The sequence below is a fragment of the Pristiophorus japonicus genome, chromosome 3 (genome assembly GCF_044704955.1).
Source record: "Pristiophorus japonicus isolate sPriJap1 chromosome 3, sPriJap1.hap1, whole genome shotgun sequence".
In the NCBI taxonomy this organism is placed as follows: domain Eukaryota; kingdom Metazoa; phylum Chordata; class Chondrichthyes; family Pristiophoridae; genus Pristiophorus; species Pristiophorus japonicus.
Genome location: NC_091979.1, coordinates 18,716,350 through 18,736,689, shown reverse-complemented (window position 1 = coordinate 18,736,689; position 20,340 = coordinate 18,716,350). Strand labels below are relative to the sequence as shown.

General features: G+C 45.3%; 1 protein-coding gene across 1 annotated transcript in view; it reads left to right on the top strand.

Annotated features, from left to right (window-relative positions):
* cnppd1 (cyclin Pas1/PHO80 domain containing 1) overlaps positions 1-20,340 on the top strand; it is a 74,110-nt gene that overhangs the window by 9,045 nt on the left and 44,725 nt on the right. Inside the window, exon 2 of the mRNA XM_070875238.1 lies at positions 9,066-9,168. Within this exon, the coding sequence (XP_070731339.1) occupies positions 9,066-9,168 (103 nt within the window). The remainder of the gene's footprint in view (positions 1-9,065; positions 9,169-20,340) is intronic.

The window sequence follows — 20,340 nt, the reverse complement described above, 5'->3', positions numbered from 1 at the left end:
AATAGAAATTAGCATAGGTGACCAAAAGCTTGGTCAAAGAAGTAGGGTTTAAGGAGCATCTTGAAGGAGGAAAGAGGTTTAAGCAGGGAGTTCCAGAGCTTGGGGCCTAGGCAACAGAAGGCACGGCCACCAATAGTTGAGTGATTATAATTAGGGATGCTGAAGAGGGCAGAATTAGAGCAGCGCAGACATCTCGGCGGGGTGGTGTGTGGGGCTGGAGGTTGTTACGTAGATATGGAGGGGTGAGGCCATGGAGGGATTTGAAAACAAGGATGAGAATTTTGAAATCGAGTTGCTTAGCCGGGAGCCAATGTAGGTCAGCGAGCATGGGGTGATGGGTGAGCGGGACTTGGGTCAAGTTAGACATGGGCAGCCGAGTTTTGGATCAACTCTAGTTTACGTAGGGTAGAATGTGGGAGGCCAGCTAGGAGTGCGGTTGAATAGTCAAGTCTAGAGGTAACAAAGGCATGAATATGAGGGTTTTAGTAGCAGATGAGCAGAGGCAAGGGCGGAGATTGGCGATGTTACGGAGGTAGAAATAGGCGGTCTTAGTTATGCTGCGGATATGTGGTCGAAAGCTCATTTCAGGGTCAAATACGATACCAAGTGACTAAGTGGATAGTTCTTTCTGAGAGCCAGCACAGGTGCGCAATGGGCCAAATGGCCTCCTGTATTTTGAAATCAATGATTTTAATGGCTAGGTGCCACTTTACGAATGGCCCATCTATATTCAGTCTGACATTTAGTTTTTCCTGTCACCGTCACATGATGGATTAGCCAGATTTGGACAAATCACAAAGGTCTATTGTTACTGTTTAAAGGGTTGGTTAGATCCCATCCGGAGTGCCGTGTGCCATTCCGGACATCTAATCTCCGGAAGGATAGTGTTGCTCCTGCGAGTGTGCAGAAGGTGATTCCAGGTATCGGGAATGTTAACTTATTGCAAAAGGTTGCAGAAGTTGGGCGCTCACTGTTTGCAGAAGAGGAGACGTTGAGATAAGTTTTTAAGATTGTGAAAGGAATTGACAAAGTTGATTCAGGCAGTTTTTTCACTGCGGCCAAAGGTTGAAATAACGGGTAGCGGCAGTTTAAAAACTGGCAAATTATGAGTAAGGCGATCCAGGGCGAAACAGAAGCAGAATGCGTTACCAGCAAAAGTCACTGGAGCAGGCTATACGAATGAGTTCAAGAGGCAATGAGGTTTGTTTCTGGAGAGAGGTGTTTGATGGACAGAAAGAGACTTGTATGGAACACTTACTAGCAAGACAATAGGGGGATACTTTCTGTACATAGTATTCTTCCATTTCTCTTTTTAGAATTGCTCAGTCAGAACAGCGAGTCTTGGGCCAAATAGCCATTTTCTGTTCCTGAAAATTCTGAAGCTCAAAGGTGGTGTTGCCAGAGCTGCTACTCTTCATTGTAATCTTATGACTCTGGTAAACAGATAAAAGTGACAGTTGTGTCTCAGTGGGTAGTGTTAGCGTTAGTGTTTTCTCAGAAGAATCACTCAACACTCAGAGTCGGTTCCAATGCTGATGCGGCTTTTATTACGCTCAGCGGGGAGGAAAAACTCAGGACCGTATCCAGGTTTCTCTCCACCGAACAAAGGGTTACATGCACCTTTATATGTTTCACAACAGTTACAAAACAGTTTACTACAGCTACACAGCCCATCACGGCTGGACACAAGCCAATCACAACGATTATAGATTACATATAGGTTCTTTTAACCCAATAGAATTCCCCTAGTATCCAGGGAACCATATGTTCGGTTATTGTCAGCTTGGGCTGATCGATGACTTTATAGGTTCTCTCCCTAGTTCTTTCATCTGGGAGAAATAATTGGTTTATAACCTTGTTTACAAGAGATGGTTTCCCTCTTATCTTTCTTCCTGGGGAATTAATTGGTTTATGACCTTGTTCACAGGAGATGGTTTCCTTCTTATCTCTGTCTTCCCGCATCCCAGGCATTCCTACAGTGGGCCTCACAGGGTTATTGCTTGGTCATTGAACGTTCAACAGTTCACAGCTTGACTTCCTGATTTCCCATCATGCCTGGGCAGCCATTTTATGTGTGTGTCCACTTTAAACTTATATGCGTTTAGATATATCTAGCAGGTGCCTAATGCCTAGTATTCTGGTATATTCTAAAGGTGCCTACCTCCTACAACAGGTAGCACACTCACCTCGAGTCACAAGATTGTGGGTTGAAGTCCTACTCCAGGGACAAACATCTAGGCTGCCCCTTCCAGTGCAGTGCTGAGGGAGATGTCGGCTTTCAGGTGAAATGTTAAACTGAGGCCCTGTCTGCTCTCTCAGGTGGATGTAAAAGATCCCATGGTACTATATCGAAGAAGAACAGAGTTCTCCCCGGTGTCCTGGCCAATATTTAGCCCTCAATCAAAATCGCTAAAACAGATGATCAAATTGCTGTTTGTGGAAGCTTCCTCTGCTCAAAATTGGCTGCCGCGTTTCCGATCTTACAACAGTGACTACACTTCAAAAGTACTTTTTAAAAATAAAGTTAGTTCCTGGGATGTGGGCGTCACTGACCAGGCCAGCATTCATTGCTCAACCCAAATTGCCCCTCGACAAGATGGTGGTGAGCCGCCTTCTTGAACCGCTGCAGTCCGTGTGGTGAAGGTGCTCCCACGGTGCTGTTAGGGAGGGAGTTCCAGGATTTTGACCGAGCGACGATGAAGGAACGGCCGATATATTTCCCAGTTGGGATGGTGTGTGACTTGGAGGGGAACTTGAAGGTGATGGTGTTCCCATGCGCCTGCTGCCCTTGTCCTTCGAGGGGATAGAGGTCGAGGGTTTGGGAGGTGCTGTTGAAGGCATTGGCTGTAAAGTGTTCTGGGATGTCCTGAGGTCATGAAAGGCGCTATAGAAATGCAAGTCTGTCTTTTCTTTTGGTTAACTCAATACTCTCCGGCAACCTGTATGGAACAGTTCCTAATAAGACGATCGCGGAATGCTTTCTGTACAAATTCTCCCATTTGTCTTTTAAGAATTATTCTGTTTTTATAAAATATTATCCTTTAGATTGGAAAGTGGCCTCCATTTAGGGCCATGGAGCATTTTCCCATTATGTCCTCAGACAATGGGTTACAGGGCTGGACTGTATGCATTTCAGGCTGGTTCCATTCACTTTAATGGGATCTGGGGCTTTGAACAAAAGGTCTTTATCGAGAGCGACCTGAAATCATAAGGTGGGCATGAGTGCAAACAGCTGAAGCTAATAGAGAGTGCAGTGCCAGCTGTGGCTCAGTGGGCAGCACACTCACCTCTGAGTCAGAAGGTTGTGGGTTCAAGTCCCACTCCTGAGACTTGAGCACAAAAAAAATCTAAGCTGACACTCCAGTGCACTGAGGGAGTGCTGCACTGTCGGATGAGACATTAAACCGAGGCCCCATCTGCTCTCTCAGGTGGACGTAAAGGATCATAGCACTATTTCGAGGAATAGCAGGGGAGTTATCCCTGGTGTCCTGGCCAATATTTATCCCTCAATCAACATAACAATAGAACAGATTATCTGGTCATTATCACATTGCTGTTTGTGGGAGCTTGCTGTGTGCAAATTGGCAGCCGTGTTTCCCACGTTGCAACAGTGACTACACTCCAAAAGTACTTCATTGGTTGTAAAGCGCTTTGAGTGAAAGGTGCTATATAAATCCCAACTCTTTCTTTAGAGACGCGATCTGGGGTTAGAGATGATGGGGTTAGAGTTAGAGATAAATAACCAGCTAAATTGCAACACTTAAATGATGAGATACAAATATAAGAAGGAAAGATTTGCATTTCTGTCACGCCTTTCACAACCTCAGGATGTCCAGAAGCAGATGTTCCCTCTAATTCTTTCTCCTGCGGCCGTGTGTGGGCGGTTTTCTTCCAGTGGCAGCAGTTGACGAACGCAGCTTGCTCTGCCAAGCACCTTCGGGGGAAAAGCGCTTTACAGCCAAGTACAATCGCTGTTGTAATGTAGGAAACAGAGGAGCTAATTTATGCGCAGCAAGGTCCCACAAACAGCAATATGATGATGCCCAAACAATCAGATTTTTAGTGATGTTAGTTGAGGGATAGATGCTGGCGCAGGATACTGAGGAGAACTCCCTATTTACAATATACCTCAATGATTTGGATGAAGGAATTGAATGTGATATCTCCAAGTTTGCAAATGACACTAAGCTGGGTGGCAGTGTGAGCTGTGAGGAGGACACTAAAAGGCTGCAGGGTGACTTGGACAGGTTAGGTGAGTGGGCAAATGCATGGCAGATGCCGTATACTGTAGATAAATGTGAGGTTATCCATTTTGGTGGAAAAAAACAGGGAGGCAGAATATTATCTGAATGGTGACAGATTAGGAAAAGGGGAGGTACAACGAGACCTGGGTGTCATGGTACATCAGTCATTGAAAGTTGGCATGCACGTACAGCAGGTGGTGAAGAAGGCAAATGGCATGTTGGCCTTCATAGCGAGAGGATTTGAGTATAGGAGCAGGGAGGTCTTACTGCAGTTGTACAGGGCCTTGGTGAGGCCACATCTTGAATATTGTGGACAGTTTTGGTCTCCTAATCTGAGGAAGGACATTCTTGCTATTGAGAGAGTGAAGCAAAGGGTTCACCAGACTGATTCCCGGGATGGCAGGACTGACATATGAAGAAAGACTGGATCGACTAGGCTTATATTCACTGGAATTTAGAAGAATGAGAGGGGATCTCATAGAAACATATAACATTCTGACGGGACTGGACAGGTTAGATGCAGGAAGAATGTTCCCAATGTTGGGGGAGTCCAGAACCAGGGGTCACAGTCTAAGGATAAGGGGTAAGCCATTTAGGACCGAGATGAGGAGAAACTCTGTGGAATTCTCTACCACTGAAAGTTGTTGAGGCCAGTTCGTTAGATATATTCAAAGGGAGTTAGATGTGACCCTTACGGCTAAAGGGATCAAGGGGTATGGAGAGAAAGCAGGAATGGGGTACTGAAGTTGCATGGTCAGCCATGATATTGAATGGTGGTGCAGGCTCGAAGGGCCGAATGGCAAACTTCTGCACCTATTTTCTATGTTTCCCTTGCTCTTCTTACAAAATAGTGCCTAGTGCCTTGGGATCGTTTATGTCCATCCAAGAGGGCTTTGTGACACTTATAGGAAATGCTTGTTGTGCACAAGACTTTTAGAATACCAATAGATAGGTACGGGCTCCATCATTATGACGTTGTGTCTGTTACCGCTGTGCACTAAATTGTTATGCAGGATGTGGTAAGAGGAAGCTCTCTGTGCATTCTTTGCACTCTTTTTAAACAGCCCTAAGACAGCTCAGCAGCAAGTGGGTCAGGACTGGATTTGTAATGATCCTGCCATCCTACAGATAATCTGAATGGCTAGACTGTGTAATGCTTTATGGGCAGTGCCTGCAGAGACTGGCTTTACTGCTTTTTAAAACCATATCAGGATTTGAATGACATTTTAAAATCCAGTAGCGACTGCTGTCACTTCTTGGGCGCTAACCGCAAGGCCTGAATTTCATCCACAAAGCGAACTTTGCAACTTTTGAAATATTCCAATGCACCGCTTATTCTTTTGATGATGCATTGCCGTTGCAGCTTTACACTTGAAAGCACTGACCACACTCGACCAGCTCCGTTAGGCCGGCCACATTGTCCGCATGCCTGACACAAGGCTCCCAAAGGAAGCGCTCTACTCTGAACTCCTACATGGCAAGCGAGCCCCAGGTGGGCAGAGGAAACGTTTCAAGGACACCCTCAAAGCCTCCTTGATAAAATGCAACATCTCCACCGACATCTGGGAATCCCTGGCTCAAGACCGTCCTAAGCGGAGGAAGAGCATCTGGGAGAGCGCTGAGCACCTTGAGTCTCGTCGCCGAGAGCATGCAGAAAAAAAGCGCAGGCAGCGGAAGGAGCGTGCGGCAAACCTGTCCCACCCACCCTTTCCTCCAACCACTGTCTGTCCCACCTGTGACAGAGACTATGGTTCTCGTATTGGACTGTTCAGTCACCTGAGAACTCAATTTTAGAATGGAAGCAAGTCTTCCTCGATTTCGAGGGACTGCCTATGAGTGTGACACTTCAGAAGGTGTCGTTGCAGAAACCCTGGTGTGTGCTGCATGTGGTATGGATTTATGTTGATGGATTGATTGTGGCAGAAGCACTACAAGTGGACGCTGTTGATACTGGATTCTTTTCCCTTCAATCTGTTTCAGCGAATTCACTGACACACGAACACTTTTAGTCTGAGCAACATAAGACCTTTATTAGAGATTCTCCGGCCGGGACCTGTTAAGATAAAGGGAACACCCTCGATTTGAGCTTGTCCCGTAACAGTACAAAAGCTCAATATTTATACATTGTTACAGCAGAACACATTTGAGTGACACTCAGTCTATACAATCATTGGTCGACCTCCCCCATAGCATACCTAATTGCAAGCTAACAACTCTCCAAATAGGGCGTGCTCCAGGGATGTGTTTACAGTTTCGTTTTACATAACATTTCCCTATTTTACGGCTGGTTATAGCAGCCCCTCGTCTGACTCATGCCTGACTTTGCTTTTTCGCGTAACTCGTGTTTGACCACAACTCTGAGTAACCCCTTTTTGTGTCGACATTGCAAATATCGCAGCTTGACATTTTCTTTTAGCTATCTTCCCATGATCCTTTTCAACTGACACATTCACAATCTGTTCTATTCACATTCTCAACGTGATAAGAACATAGAATCATAGAAATTTACAGCTCGGAAGGAGGCCATTTTGACCCATCGTGTCGGCGCCGGCCGACCAAGAGCTATCCAGCCTAATCCCACTTTCCCGCTCTAGGTCCGTAGCCCTGTAGGTTACGACACTTCGAGTGCACATACAAGTACTTGGAAATAATGCTGGATTATTTGGAAATAACATACATTGTATGGTATCAGCACAGTCCTGACATTTATATAACCATTACGTTTTTGTCCTTTATATTTTACTTGGTAAACTCTTACTGATGTCATTAGCTGTGCTAGCAGATCTATGCCCCTGGTCTGCAGGTACCTGACAGGATAATGAGGTTCTCATCTCTTGTTCTTGTCCTGTGTATTGTCTGCAAATGATGCTCATTTATGAAGTGTTTTTTTTTATAACTATGGTCACAGAATTTAAAGATTATGCTGAAACGCAATCGTAAGGCTCCCCCAAATCTGGTCTCTTGCGCATCCCTATTTTTCATCACTCCACCATTGGCGGCCGTGCCTTCAGCTGCCAGGTCCTAAGCTCTGGAATTCCCTCCTGAAGCCTCTCCTTTCTCTCTCTGACCAAGCATTTGGTCATCTGCCCTGATTTCTCCTTGTGTGGCTTGGTGTCACATTTTGTTTGACAATCGCTCCTGTGAAGTGCCTTGGGGCCTTTTACTACGTTCGCAACCTAGGCATCATGTTTGGTCCTGACATCCGCGGTCTAACTAACACCGCCTATTTCCACCTCCGTAACATCGCTTGGCTCCGTCCACCCCTGCCTCAGCTCATCCGCTGCTGAAGCCCTCATCCATGCTTTTGTTACCTCTAGACTTGACTATTCCAACTCACTCCTGGCTGGCCTCCCACACTCTACCCGACGTCAACTAGAGATGATCCAAAACTCGGCTGCCCCGTGTCCTAACTCGCACCAAGTCCCGCTCACCCATCACCCCCTGTGCTCACTGACCTACATTGGCTCCCGGTTAAGTAACGCCTCAATTTCAAAATTTTCATCCTTGTTTACAAATCCCTCCATGGCCTCGCCCCTCCCTATCTCTGTAATCTCCTCTAGCCCCACAACCCTCCCCCCACCCCCCACCCACCGGAGATGTCTGCCCTCTTTAGCATCCCTGATTATAACTGTTCAACCATCGGTGGCCGTGCCTTCAACTACTTGGGCCCTAAGCTCTTGAATTCCCTCCATAAACCTCTACCTCTCTTTCCTCCTTTTAAGATGCTCGTTAAAACCTACTTCTTTGACCAACCTTTTAGTCTTCAGCCTTAATTTCCTATGTGGCTCTGTGTCAAATTTATCTGTTTTGCCTTATAAAACTCCTGTGAAGCGCCCTGGGACGTTTTACTACGTTAAAGGCGCTATATAATTGTTGTTAAAGGCACAATATAAATGCAAGTTGTTGAGCTGCCTGGCTGCAACTGTTGTGGTCTTTTTGTTGGCGTCCTGAGATTTATTGTGAAAACGATTGGCTCTGAAATTCAGGTCAGAGGCTTCTTTCGGACGAACGCCTCCAATCGGAGAATTTTTACGAATTTACCTGGTGGTCCGGGAGGAGTGTGGGATTGTGGTGGGGGAGGCCTTCTCTTCCCATACTGCGAAGCGCGCTCCCGTCCTCCAGGTTCCCACGCAGAAGGTGCAGTCACATGTGACTGCTCAGCCAATCAGGTTCAGTATTCCACAGCTTTCTCATTAGCAGCAATGGGAACTCCGTATCTACAAGTTCTCATTGCTATTAATGAGAAAAAAAAACAAATACACTAAACACACTCATTAAAAAAATAAACACCTCACATCATTAAAATTCATTGAAATTAAAGTTAATAAATGCCTTAGGAAAAATTATATCGTCTGATTTTTTTTAAAGTTTTGTAATTAGAGTTAAAAAATAAACTTGCCTTAGTGGGCAGGGGTGTTAAACAATAAAATGTGTTTTTTTATTTTATTTATATTTTAAAACTCTTACACCTGTAAAGGTGGGCTATGCGCCTGCTTTTATCAGGCACAAGAGTTTTGAGGAGATTTGCTGGACAAGATATGGGTAAATCCTGCAATCTTGCCCTTGCAAATGTCCTCGCTCCCGAGATGCATTGGATCTGTCCAGCTCCAGCTCGACAGATTGGAAAAGCCGGTTTTCAGCGCATGCGCATTGTGCGCTGAAAACCGGCTTTTGCGATGCCTTCCCGGGTCCGTACACACTCCGTACGGACCCAAGGAGGCCGGGATATCCAGGCCAATATTTTTAAGTCCCACTTTAAGACAGAAAAGGTCAATAACGGTTCTTTCAGCTAATACTTGACATTATTTCTGCTCCCTGCAGCTCCTTCCTGGCCACAGCAAGCTGGCAGAGAGAGTGAAAAAGCGACTCTACTATGCTCGAGATGTGGACTACAACATGGATGCTCTGTCCTGCCCTGTCACCGGTACGTTGGTACATTGTCATTTTTGTGCAAGATTTTGCTTATTTCCTTGATCAGTGACCGCTGTGGCTCAGTGGGCAGCACTCTCGCCTCGGAGTCAGAAGGTTGTGGGTTCAAGTCCCACTCCAGGGTCTTGAGCACATAAAAACATTTAGGCTGACACTCCAGTGTAGGGAGCGCTGCACTGTCTGAGGGTGCCATCTTTTGGATGAGATGTTAAACTGAGGCCCTGTCTGCTCTCAAGTGGACATAAAAGATCCAATGGTACTATTTCGAAGAGTTATCCCGAGTGTCCTGGCCAATATTTATCCCTCAATCAACATAACAAAAATCCAGATTATCTGATCATTATTACATTGCAGTTTGTGGGAGCTTGCTGTGCGCAAATTGCCCGCCACGTTTCCCACATTACAACAGTGACTACACTCCAAAAGTACTTCATTGGCTGTAAAGCGCTTTGAGACATCCGGTGGTCGTGAAAGGCGCTATATAAATCCAAGTCTTTCTTTCTTGATGGAAACTTATAAGATAATAAGGGGGCTCGTCAAGATGGATGCAGAGAGGATATTTCCACTCATTGGGGAAACTAAAACTAGGGAACATAGTCTTAGAATAAGGGGCCGCCCAGTTAAAACTGAGATGAGGAGAAATTTCTTCTGAGGGTTGTAAATCTGTGGAATTCTCTGGCCCAGAGAGCTGTGGAGGCTGGGTCACTGAATATATTTAAGGTGGAGATAAACAGATTTTTGAGCGATAAGGGAATAAAGGGTTATGGGGAGCAGACAGGGAAATGGAGCTGAGTCCATCATCAGATCAGCCATGATCTTATTGAATGGTGGAGCAGGCTTGAGGAGCCTAATGGCCTACTCCTACTTTTATTTCTTATGTTCTTATGTACCTCGAGTACTAATTTACTGGCGGTCCCGGGAACATCTGATGTGGGCAGATTTCTGAGTGCTGACAGCTACACAAGAGCCTTGGGACGTTTAAAGACGCCATAGAAATACAAGTTTTACATGTGCAGTTGTTTGAAAGTTGTGCTTGCATCCTCAGTTTACTGATCGTAGTTTTTCCTACTGTCAGGGGAAGCACTGTGCAGGGCAGCAATTCAGAACCCACATTTAGCAGCCTGTTTAGGCCACCGGAGTGCCAGCTCGGTTAGAAAAATCTAGCAGGCAGAGGTGCCAGTTTATTGGTGATAGCGACAACGTTGTAACTCCTGCAGTGCGAATACTGCCTTGAGGTAGCATTGTGCACTGCTTCAATTGCAGTAATATAAATGCAGCATTCGTTTTTATTTTAGTCATTCATGGGACGCGGATGTCGCCAGCAAGGCCGGCATTTATTGCCCATGCCCAATTGCCCTCAAGAAGAAAGAAAGACTTTGATATATACAGCATCTTTCACGACCACCGGACGTCTCAAAGCGCTTAAAGCCAATGAAGTGCTTTTGGCGTGTAGTCACTGTTGCAATGTGGGAAATACGGCATCCAATTTGCGCAGAGCAAGCTCCCACACACAGCAAAGTGATAATGACCAGATAATCTGTTTTTGTTATGTTGATGGGGGGGGATAAATATTGGCCAGGACACCGGGTGTAACTCCACTGCTCTTCTTCGAAATAGTGCCAGAGGATCTTTTGCGTCCACTTGAGAGAGCAGACGGAGCCTCGGTTTAACGTCTCATCCGAAAGGCGGCACCTCCGACAGTGCAGCGCTCCCTCAGCACTGCCCTGGAGTGTCAGCCTAGTTTTATGTACTCAAGTCTCTGGAGTGGGACTTGAACCCACAATCTTCTGAAGCAGAGGCGAGAGTGCTATCCACTGAGCCACAGTTGACACTGAGAAGGCGGAGGTCAGCTGCCTTCTTGAATAAGTGGCATACTGGGCCATTTCAGAGGACAGTTAAGAGTCAACCACATTGCTGTGGGTGTGGAGTCACTTATAGGCCAGACCCGGTAAGGGCAGCAGATTTCCTTCCCTAAAGGACATTAGTGAACCAGTTGGGTTTTTACGACAATCTGGTAGTTTCATGGTCACCATTACTGATGCTAGCTTTTTATTCCAGAGTTACTTAATTATTTGAATTTAAATTCCCCAGCTGCACTGGTGAGATTTGAATTGATGGCTCCAGATCCTTTGTCCAGGTGTTTGGATTATGCGTCCAGTACCATAACTACTGTGATACCGTACCACCTAGTGCTTACCCAGTGACCAGTTGCTGAGGTCACACTTGGCTTAAGGGGTGAGACAGTTTCTTCCAAACAGACTTGCCGTTTGTTTTCTCAGATTTGAGCATGTAAGTCTAGTTGTACCTTTGGAAAAAGAGAAAGAATTTGCATTTAAAAGCGTCTTTCGTATTCTTGAGACACCTTGGCGCACTTCACGGCTATTGAATTACTTTTGAAGTGTGATCTGTTTTGCCACGTGGGCGGACACAGCAAGATCCCACAAACTGGCGTTGTTGGTTGCGGGATGAATGTTGGCCAAGGCACAGGGAGAACTATCGTTCCTGTGCGATCTTTCACAGCCACCCTAGCAAGCAGACATTGCCTCCGTTTCACGTCTCATCTGAACGTTGGCACCTCCGACATGACAGCACTCCCTCAGTACTGCACCCTGAAAGGCGATTGTAATTATATGTACATTTGTGCCACTTGAACAAATTACGAGCCACTGATGGGTCCCCCGTGATGATGCTCATAGTGATTCTGAGCATATGCTAATATATGATGGCCGAAGTGTGACAAAGAAGTAAACTAGATGCTTCCAGGTAGTGTGCACTATAGTTTATAGCACTATACACCAGACTTTTAACATGTTCTGGATAATGTGGAAAACATAAAGCAGAATTCTAAAAATACAGTCAAATTGTTTTTATACTTAAGTGCTTTCTTGAAATAGAAGAGTGGTTACATTTTTTTTACATGGAACCAAAGAAAATAGTTGCGGGAGTAGGCCATTCGGCCCTGCGAGCCTGCACCACCATTCAATATGATCATGGCTGACCATGCAACTTCAGTACCCCATTCCTGCTTTCTCTCCATACCCCTTGATCCCTTTAGCCGTAAGGGCCACATCTAACTCCCTTTTGAATATATCTAACGAACTGGCCTCAACAACTCTCTGTGGTAGAGAATTGCACAGGTTCACAATTCTCTGAGTGAAGAAGTTTCTCCTCATCTCGGTCCTAACTGGCTTACCCCTTATCCTTCGACTGTGACCCCTGGTTCTGGACTTCCCCCAACATCGGGAACATTCTTCCTGCATCTAACCTGTCCAATCCGTCAGAATGTTATATGTTTCTATGAGATTCCCTCTCATCCTTCTAAATTCCAGTGAATATGACCCTAGTCGATCCAGTATTTCTTCATATGTCAGTCATGCCATCCCAGGAGTCTGGTGAACCTTCACTGCACTCCCTCAATAGCAAGAATGTCCTTCTTCAGATTAGGAGACCAAAACTGTACACAATATTCAAGGTGTGGCCTCACCAAGGCCCTTTACAACTGCAGTAAGACCTCCCTGCTCCTATACTCAAATCGCCTCACTATGAAGGCCAACATGCCATTTGCCTTCTTCACCTCCTGCTGCACCTGTATGTCAACTTTCAATGACTGACGTACCATGATACCCAGATCCCGTTGTACCTCCACTTTTCCTAATCTGTCACTATTCCGATAATCTGCCTTCCTGTTTTTGCCACCAAAGTGGATAACCTCACGTTTATCTACATTATACTTCATTTGCCCACTCACCTAAACTGTCCAAGTCACCCTGCAGCTTCTTAGCATTCTCCTCACAGCTCATACTGCCACCCAGCTTGGTGTCATCTGCAAACTTGGAGATATTACATTCAATTCCTTCATCTAAATCATTAATGTATATTGTAAATAGCTGGGGTCCCAGCACCGAACCTTGCGGTACCCCACTAATCACTACCTGCCATTCTGAAAATGACCCGTTTATTCCTACTCTTTGCTTCCTGTCTGCCAGCCAGTTCTCTATCCACGTCAATACATTACCCTCAATACCATGTGCTTCAATTTTGCACACTAATCTCTTGTGTGGGACCTTGTCAAAAACCTTTTGAAAATTCAAATACACCACATCCACTGGTTCTCCCTTATCCACTCTACTAGTTACATCCTCAAACAAATTCCAGAAGATTTGTCAAGCATGATTTCCCTTTCATAAATCCTGTCACTGCTTTCCAAATGGGTCCCAGTGTCCCAGTGTCGCGGTGTCGCGTACATCTTTAATAATTAATTCCAACATTTTCTCCACTACCGATGTCAGGCTATAATTCCCTGTTTTCTCTCTCCCTCCTTTTTTTAAAAGTGGGGTTACATTAGCTATCCTCCAATCCATTGGAACTGATCCAGAGTGTTGGAATAAAGTATTGCTATTAAAATTCTCAAAGGACTTGAAAAAGCATTATTTTATTTGGAGTTCCAAAGCTGCCAAAGGTTATTTAGAATCCAATTTACCGTTTACCGACACCAGCATTCGGGGTCCCCCGGGCCATGTTAAAGAGGGCACGAGAGGGAGCATTTCAATGTCCTGATAGATTCATTTTGCATCCTTGGTCGGATTAGACACTGAAAATATTGGGAAATACTTTATTGTTCCCCAACAACATCAGTGGGTAGCACACTTGCCTCTGCATCAGAAGGTTGTGGGGTCAGGTCCCACTCCAGAGATTTGAACATAATTATCTAGGCTGACACTCCAATGCAGTACTGAGGGAGTCGTCGTCATAGGCAGTCCCTCGGAATTGAGTAAGACTTACTTCCATTCTTAAAAATGAGTCCTTAGGTGGCTGAACAGTCTAATACGAGAACTATCGTCCCTGTCTAAGTTCCCGGGCAACTCTGGCGGTGCGGCGTTCCGGCCTGTCACTGTTGGAGTTGCCTATGAGGGTTCTGACGTTCCAGGTCCCGAACTTCATGTTATAGGAGTGGAAGATGCCTGTGCGTGAGTTCTTTTAATGTGGGGTGGCCATTGCACACCGGCTACCACACGGGCTTAGCTGAGCAAGTTTTGGTCCAGTGACTGGAGACCAGGCACTGCTGCATGAGCCAACTGAGGGAGCGTTGCACTGTTGGAGGTGCCGTCTTTTGGAGGAAACGTTAAACCGAGGCCCCGTCTGCCCCCTCGAGTGAATACAAAAAATCTCACGGCACTATTTCAAAGAAGGGTAGGGGAATTCTCCCCGGTGTTCTCAATCAGCATCATTAAAACAGATTATCTGGTCATTATCACATTGCTGTCTGTGGGAGCTTGCTGTGCGCAAATTGGCTGCCCTGTTTCCTACATTACAACAGTGACTGTGCTTCAAAAGTACTTTATTGTCTGTAAAGCGCTTTGGGGCGTCCTGAGTTCGTGAAAGGCGCGATATAAATGCATGTTCTTTCTAATAGATTCTGGCACCTGTTGTGGCCGGCAAGCTGCTACCTCTGGAGAAGCTGTGTTACTTCCTGAACTCATCTGAAGGCAGCAACATACCTGGCATAGAATAAAAACACAGCACTGGTAGTGCCAGCCACCACCTTTTCTTTTTAGGAGACGGGCAGGTCGAGCACTTGGCCAGTGCATCTTGGCCGGCGATACTCGAGTCTTTAGCCAGAAACGAAAGGCGTTATAAGGAACATGTCGTTGCACCATTCTCCCACATTACAGCAGTGACTACACTCCAAATAGTACATCATCGGCGGTAAAGCACTTTGAGACGCCTGGTGGTTATGAAAGGCGCTATATAAATGCAAGTCTTTCTTTCTTGCAACTATGTACTGCTCAAAAAAAGAACAGGGTGTCCTTTCCAATATTCATCCAAAACCACCCAAAAAACATTGCCTGCTCATTCATTCATTTGCTGTTTGTGGGACAAAGTGGGTATCATGTTGCAGTGACTGCACTTCAAAAGTAATCTGTGAGTTGTAAAGCATTTTGGATGTCCTGAGGACATGAACATGATCTATGAATGCAAGCTCTTGCTCATTTCTTCGTGTTGCGTTACACTGTCTCCGAAAGAAAAGAAAGACTTGCATTTGTATGGCGCCTTTTACGAGAGCGGTAGCATAGTTAAATGTTACTGGACTGGTAAACTCGTAAACCTGGACTAATAATCCAGAGACAGGAGTTCACATCCTACCACGACATCTGGGGAATTTAAGTTCAGTTAATTAAATAAATGTGGAATAAAAAGGCTAGAATCAGTAATGGTGACCATGAAACTACTGGATTGTCGTTAAAACCCATCTGGTTCACTAATGTTCTTTAGGGAAGGAAATCTGCCATCCTTACCCGGTCTGGCCGATATGTGACTAATGTAGTTAACTCTTAACTGCCCTCTGAAATGGCCTAGCAAGCCACTCGAGGGCAATTAGGGATGGGCAATAAATGCTGGCCTTGCCAGCGATGCCCACATCCTGTGAACGAATTTTTTTAAACGACCAGGTGTCCCAAAGCGCCTTACAGCCAATGAAGTACTTTTTGAAGTGTAGCCATTGCTGTAATGCAGAGAAAGCAGCAGCCAATTTCCGCACAGCAAGCTCCCTCAAACAGCAATGTGATAGTGACCAGATAATCTGTTTTTGTAATAGAAACATCGAAAATAGGTGCAGGAGTAGGCCATTCGGCCCTTCGAGCCTGCACCGCCATTCAATGAGTTCATGGCTGAACATGCAACCTCAGTACCCCATTACTCCTTTCTCGCCATACCCCTTGGCTACATTTAACTCCTTTTTGAATATAGTGAATTGGCCTCAACAACTTTCTGTGGTAGAGAATTCCACAGGTTCACCACTCTCTGGATGAAGAAGTTTCTCCTCATCTCGGTCCTAAATGGCTTACTCCTTATCCTTAGACTGTGACCCCTGGTTCTAGACTTCCCCAATATTGGGAACATTCTTCCTGCATCTAACCTGTCTAAACCCGTCAGAATTTTAAACATTTCTATGAGATCCGCTCTCATTCTTCTGAACTCCAGTTAATACAAGCCCAGTTGATCCATTCTTTCTTCATCTGTCAGTCCTGCCATCCCGAGAATCAGTCTGGTGAATCTTCGCTGCACTCCCTCAATAGCAAGAATGTCCTTCCTCAAGTTAGGAGACCAAAACTGTATACAATACTCCAGGTGTAGCCTCACCAAGGCCCTGTACAACTGTAGCAACACCTCCCTGCCCTTGTACTCAAATCCCCTCACTATGAAGGCCAACATGCCATTTGCTTTCTTAACCGCCTGCTGTACCTGCATGCCAACCTTCAATGACTGATGTACCATGACACCCAGGTCTTGATGCATCTCCCCTTTTCCTAATCTGTCACCATTCAGATAATAGTCTGTCTCTCTGTTTTTACCACCAGAGTGGATAACCTCACATTTATCCACATTATACTTCATCTGCCATGCATTTACTCACTCACCTAACCTATCCAAGTCACTCTGCAGCCTCATAGCATCCTCCTCGCAGCTCACACTGCCACCCAACTTAGTGTCATCCGCAAATTTGGAGCTACTACATTTAATCCCCTCGTCCAAATCATTAATGTACAATGTAAACAGCTGGGGCCCCAGCACAGAACCTTGCGGTACCCCACTAGTCACTGCCTGCCATTTTGAAAAGTACCCATTTACTCCGACTCTTTGCTTCCTGTCTGACAACCAGTTCTCAATCTATGTCAGCGCACTACCCCCAGTCCCATATGCTTTAACTTTGCACATTAATCTCTTGTGTGGGACCTTGTCAAAAGTCTTCTGAAAGTCCAAATATACCACATCAACTGGTTCTCCCTTGTCCACTCTACTGGAAACATCCTCAAAAAATTCCTGAAGATTTGTCAAGCATGATTTCCCTTTCACAAATCCATGCTGACTTGGACCTATCATGTCACCTCTTTCCAAATGCACTGCTATGACATCCTAATAATTGATTCCATCATTTCACCCACTACTGATGTCAGGCTGACCGGTCTATAATTTGCTGTTTTCTCTCTCCCTGCTTTTTTAAAAAGTGGGGTTACATTGGCTACCCTCCACTCCATAGGAACTGATCCAGTGTCTATGGAATGTTGGAAAATGACTGTCAATGCATCCGCTATTTCCAAGGCCAGCTCCTTAAGTACTCTGGGATGCAGTCCATCAGGCCCTGGGGATTTATCGGCCTTCAATCCCATCAATTTCCCCAACACAATTTCCCGACTAATAAGGATTTCCCTCAGTTCCTCCTCCTTACTAGACCCTCTGACCCCTTTTATATCCGGAAGGTTGTTTGTGTCCTCCTTAGTGAATACCAAACCAAAGTACTTGTTCAATTGGTCTGCCATTTCTTTGTTCCCCATTATGACTTCCCCTGATTCTGACTGCAGGGGACCTACATTTGTCTTTACTCACCTTTTTCTCTTTACATATCTATAGAAACCTTTGCAGTCCGTCTTAATGTTCCCTGCAAGCTTCCTCTCGTACTCTATTTTCCCTGCCCTAATCAAACCCTTTGTCCTCCTCTGCTGAGGTCTAAATTTCTTTCAGTCCCCAGGTTCGCTGCTATTTCTGGCCAATTTGTATGCCACTTCCTTGGCTTTAATACTATCCCTGATTTCCCTTGATAGCGATGGTTGAGCCACCTTCCCTTTTTTATTTTTACGCCAGACAGGGATGTACAATTGTTGTAGTTCATCCATGCGGTCTCTAAATGTCTGCCATTGCCCATCCACTGTCAATCCCTTAAGTATCATTCGCCAATCTATCCTAGCCAATTCACGCCTCATACCTTCAAAGTTACCCTTCTTTAAGTTCTGGACCATGGTCTCTGAATTAACTGTTTCATTCTCCATCCTAATGTAGAATTCCACCATATTATGGTCACTCTTCCCCAAGGGGCCTCGCACAAGGAGATTGCTAATTAATCCTCTCATTACACAACACCCAGTCTAAGATGGCCTCCCCCCTAGTTGGTCCTTCGACATATTGGTCTAGAAAACCATCCCTTATGCACTCCAGGAAATTCTCCTCCACCGTATTGCTTCCAGTTTGGTTAGCCCAATCTATATGCATATTAAAGTCACCCATGATAACTGCTGCACCTTTATTGCATGCACCCCTAATTTCCTGTTTGATGCCCTCCCCAACATCACTACTACTGTTTGGAGGTCTGTACACAAGTCCCACTAACGTTTTTTGCCCTTTGGTGTTCTGCAGCTCTACCCATATAGATTCCACATCATCCAAGCTAATGTCCTTCCTAACTACTGCATTAATCTCCTCTTTAACCAGCAATGCTACCCCACCTCCTTTTCCTTTTATTCTATCCTTCCTGAATGTTGAATACCCATGGATGTTGAGTTCCCAGCCCTGATCATCCTGGAGCCATGTCTCCGTAATGCCAATCACATCTTTTCCGTTAACATCTATTTGCACAGTTAATTTATCCACCTTATTACGGATACTCCTTGCATTAAGACACATTTCCTTCAGGCTTGTTTTTTTAACACCCTTTGTCCTTTTATAATTATGATGTAGTGTGGCCCTTTTTGTTTCTTGCCTTTGTTTACTCGGCCTTCCACTTTTGCTTTTTACCTTTCTACCATCTGTTTCTGACTCCATATTACTTCGCCCTATCTCGCTGCATAAGTTCCCACCCCCCTGCCATATTAGTTTAAACACTCTCGAACAGCATTAGCAAATGTTACCCCTAGGACATCAGTTCCAGTCCTGCCCAAGTGCAGACCGTCCCTTTTGTACAGGTCCCACTTCCCCCAGAACTGGTTCCAATGTCCCAGGAATTTGAATCCCTCCCTCTTGCACCACTGCTCAAGCCACGTATTTATTCTAACTATCCTGCTCCCTCTACTCTGATTAGCACGTGGCACTGGTCGCAATCCAGAGATTACTACCTTTGAGGTCCTACTTTTTAAGTTAACTCCTAGCTCCCTAAATTCAACTTGTAGGACCTCTTCCCACTTCTTACCTATATCGTTGGTACGTACATGTACCACGACAACTGGCTGTTCACCCTCCCTCTCCAGAATGCTCTGCAGCCGCTCCGAGACATCCTTGACCCTTGCACCATGGAGGCAACATACCATCCTGGAGCCTCGGTTGCGGCCGCAGAAACGCCTATCTATTCCCCTTACAATAAAGTCCCCTATCACTATAGCTCTCCCGTTCTTTTTCCCTGTTGGTTGAGGGATAAATATTGGCCAGAGCACCAGGGATAACGCCCCTGCTCCTCTTCGAAATAGTGCCATGGGATCTTTTACGTCCATGTGGGAGAGCAGACGGAGCCTCGGTTTAACGTCTCGTCTGAAAGACGTTGCCTCAAAGTACTGCAGTCGCTCAGCACTGGACCGGAAGTGTCAGCCTAGATTTTTGTGCTCAAATACCTCACTGAGCCACAGCTGACATTCCGACTCTACCTCATTCTTCCCTATCACATGAAGATTGTTTAACTCCCTCAGTCCTCCTTTTGCCTTACTATATACAGGCTTAATTCATCTCATCTTCGTTTTAACTCTTTCTCAATCACTCAGTTTAGTCCTGCACTATAGGCTTTGGACCTTCACTTAGATTTCTCAACAGCAAATAAAACTACAATCCTGCATTCAGTAACTTTATTTTAATAATTAATGGTGGCAGTTGTACCTTCCAGTTGGCTGTTTCTAGTTCCTAGTGCTTCTCGGATCAGATTAGTAAACATTTAGCAATGCGTGGGTTTATTGAGGATAGGGAAGTGGTGTTTAGAGTTTTTTTAAATAAATGACTGATTGGATAGTTAAAGGGTTTGCAGTAGATGTAGTGTAAATGGATTTTCAGAAGATGTCTCAAGATGCTTATTAGGAATAGAAATAGTTACACACACCATAGCCTCACTTGGAAATATATCGCCGTTCCTTCATCGTCACTGGGTCAAAATCCTGGAACAAACTCCCGAACAGCAGGAATACCTTCACCACACGGACTGCAGTGGTTCAAGAAGCCGGCTCACCACCACCAAGGGCAATTAGGGATGGACAATAAATATTGGCCTTGCCAGCAACGCCCACACCCCGTGAATATAAAAACAAATTCAGGAGCATAGCACAGGTACAACATCTGAAATCTGGCAACCTCGGGACCGAGTCCGTGCCGGTTTTCGAGTTTTGCTTCTCCGTCATATTTTAGTGCTTCGGCGGAGATT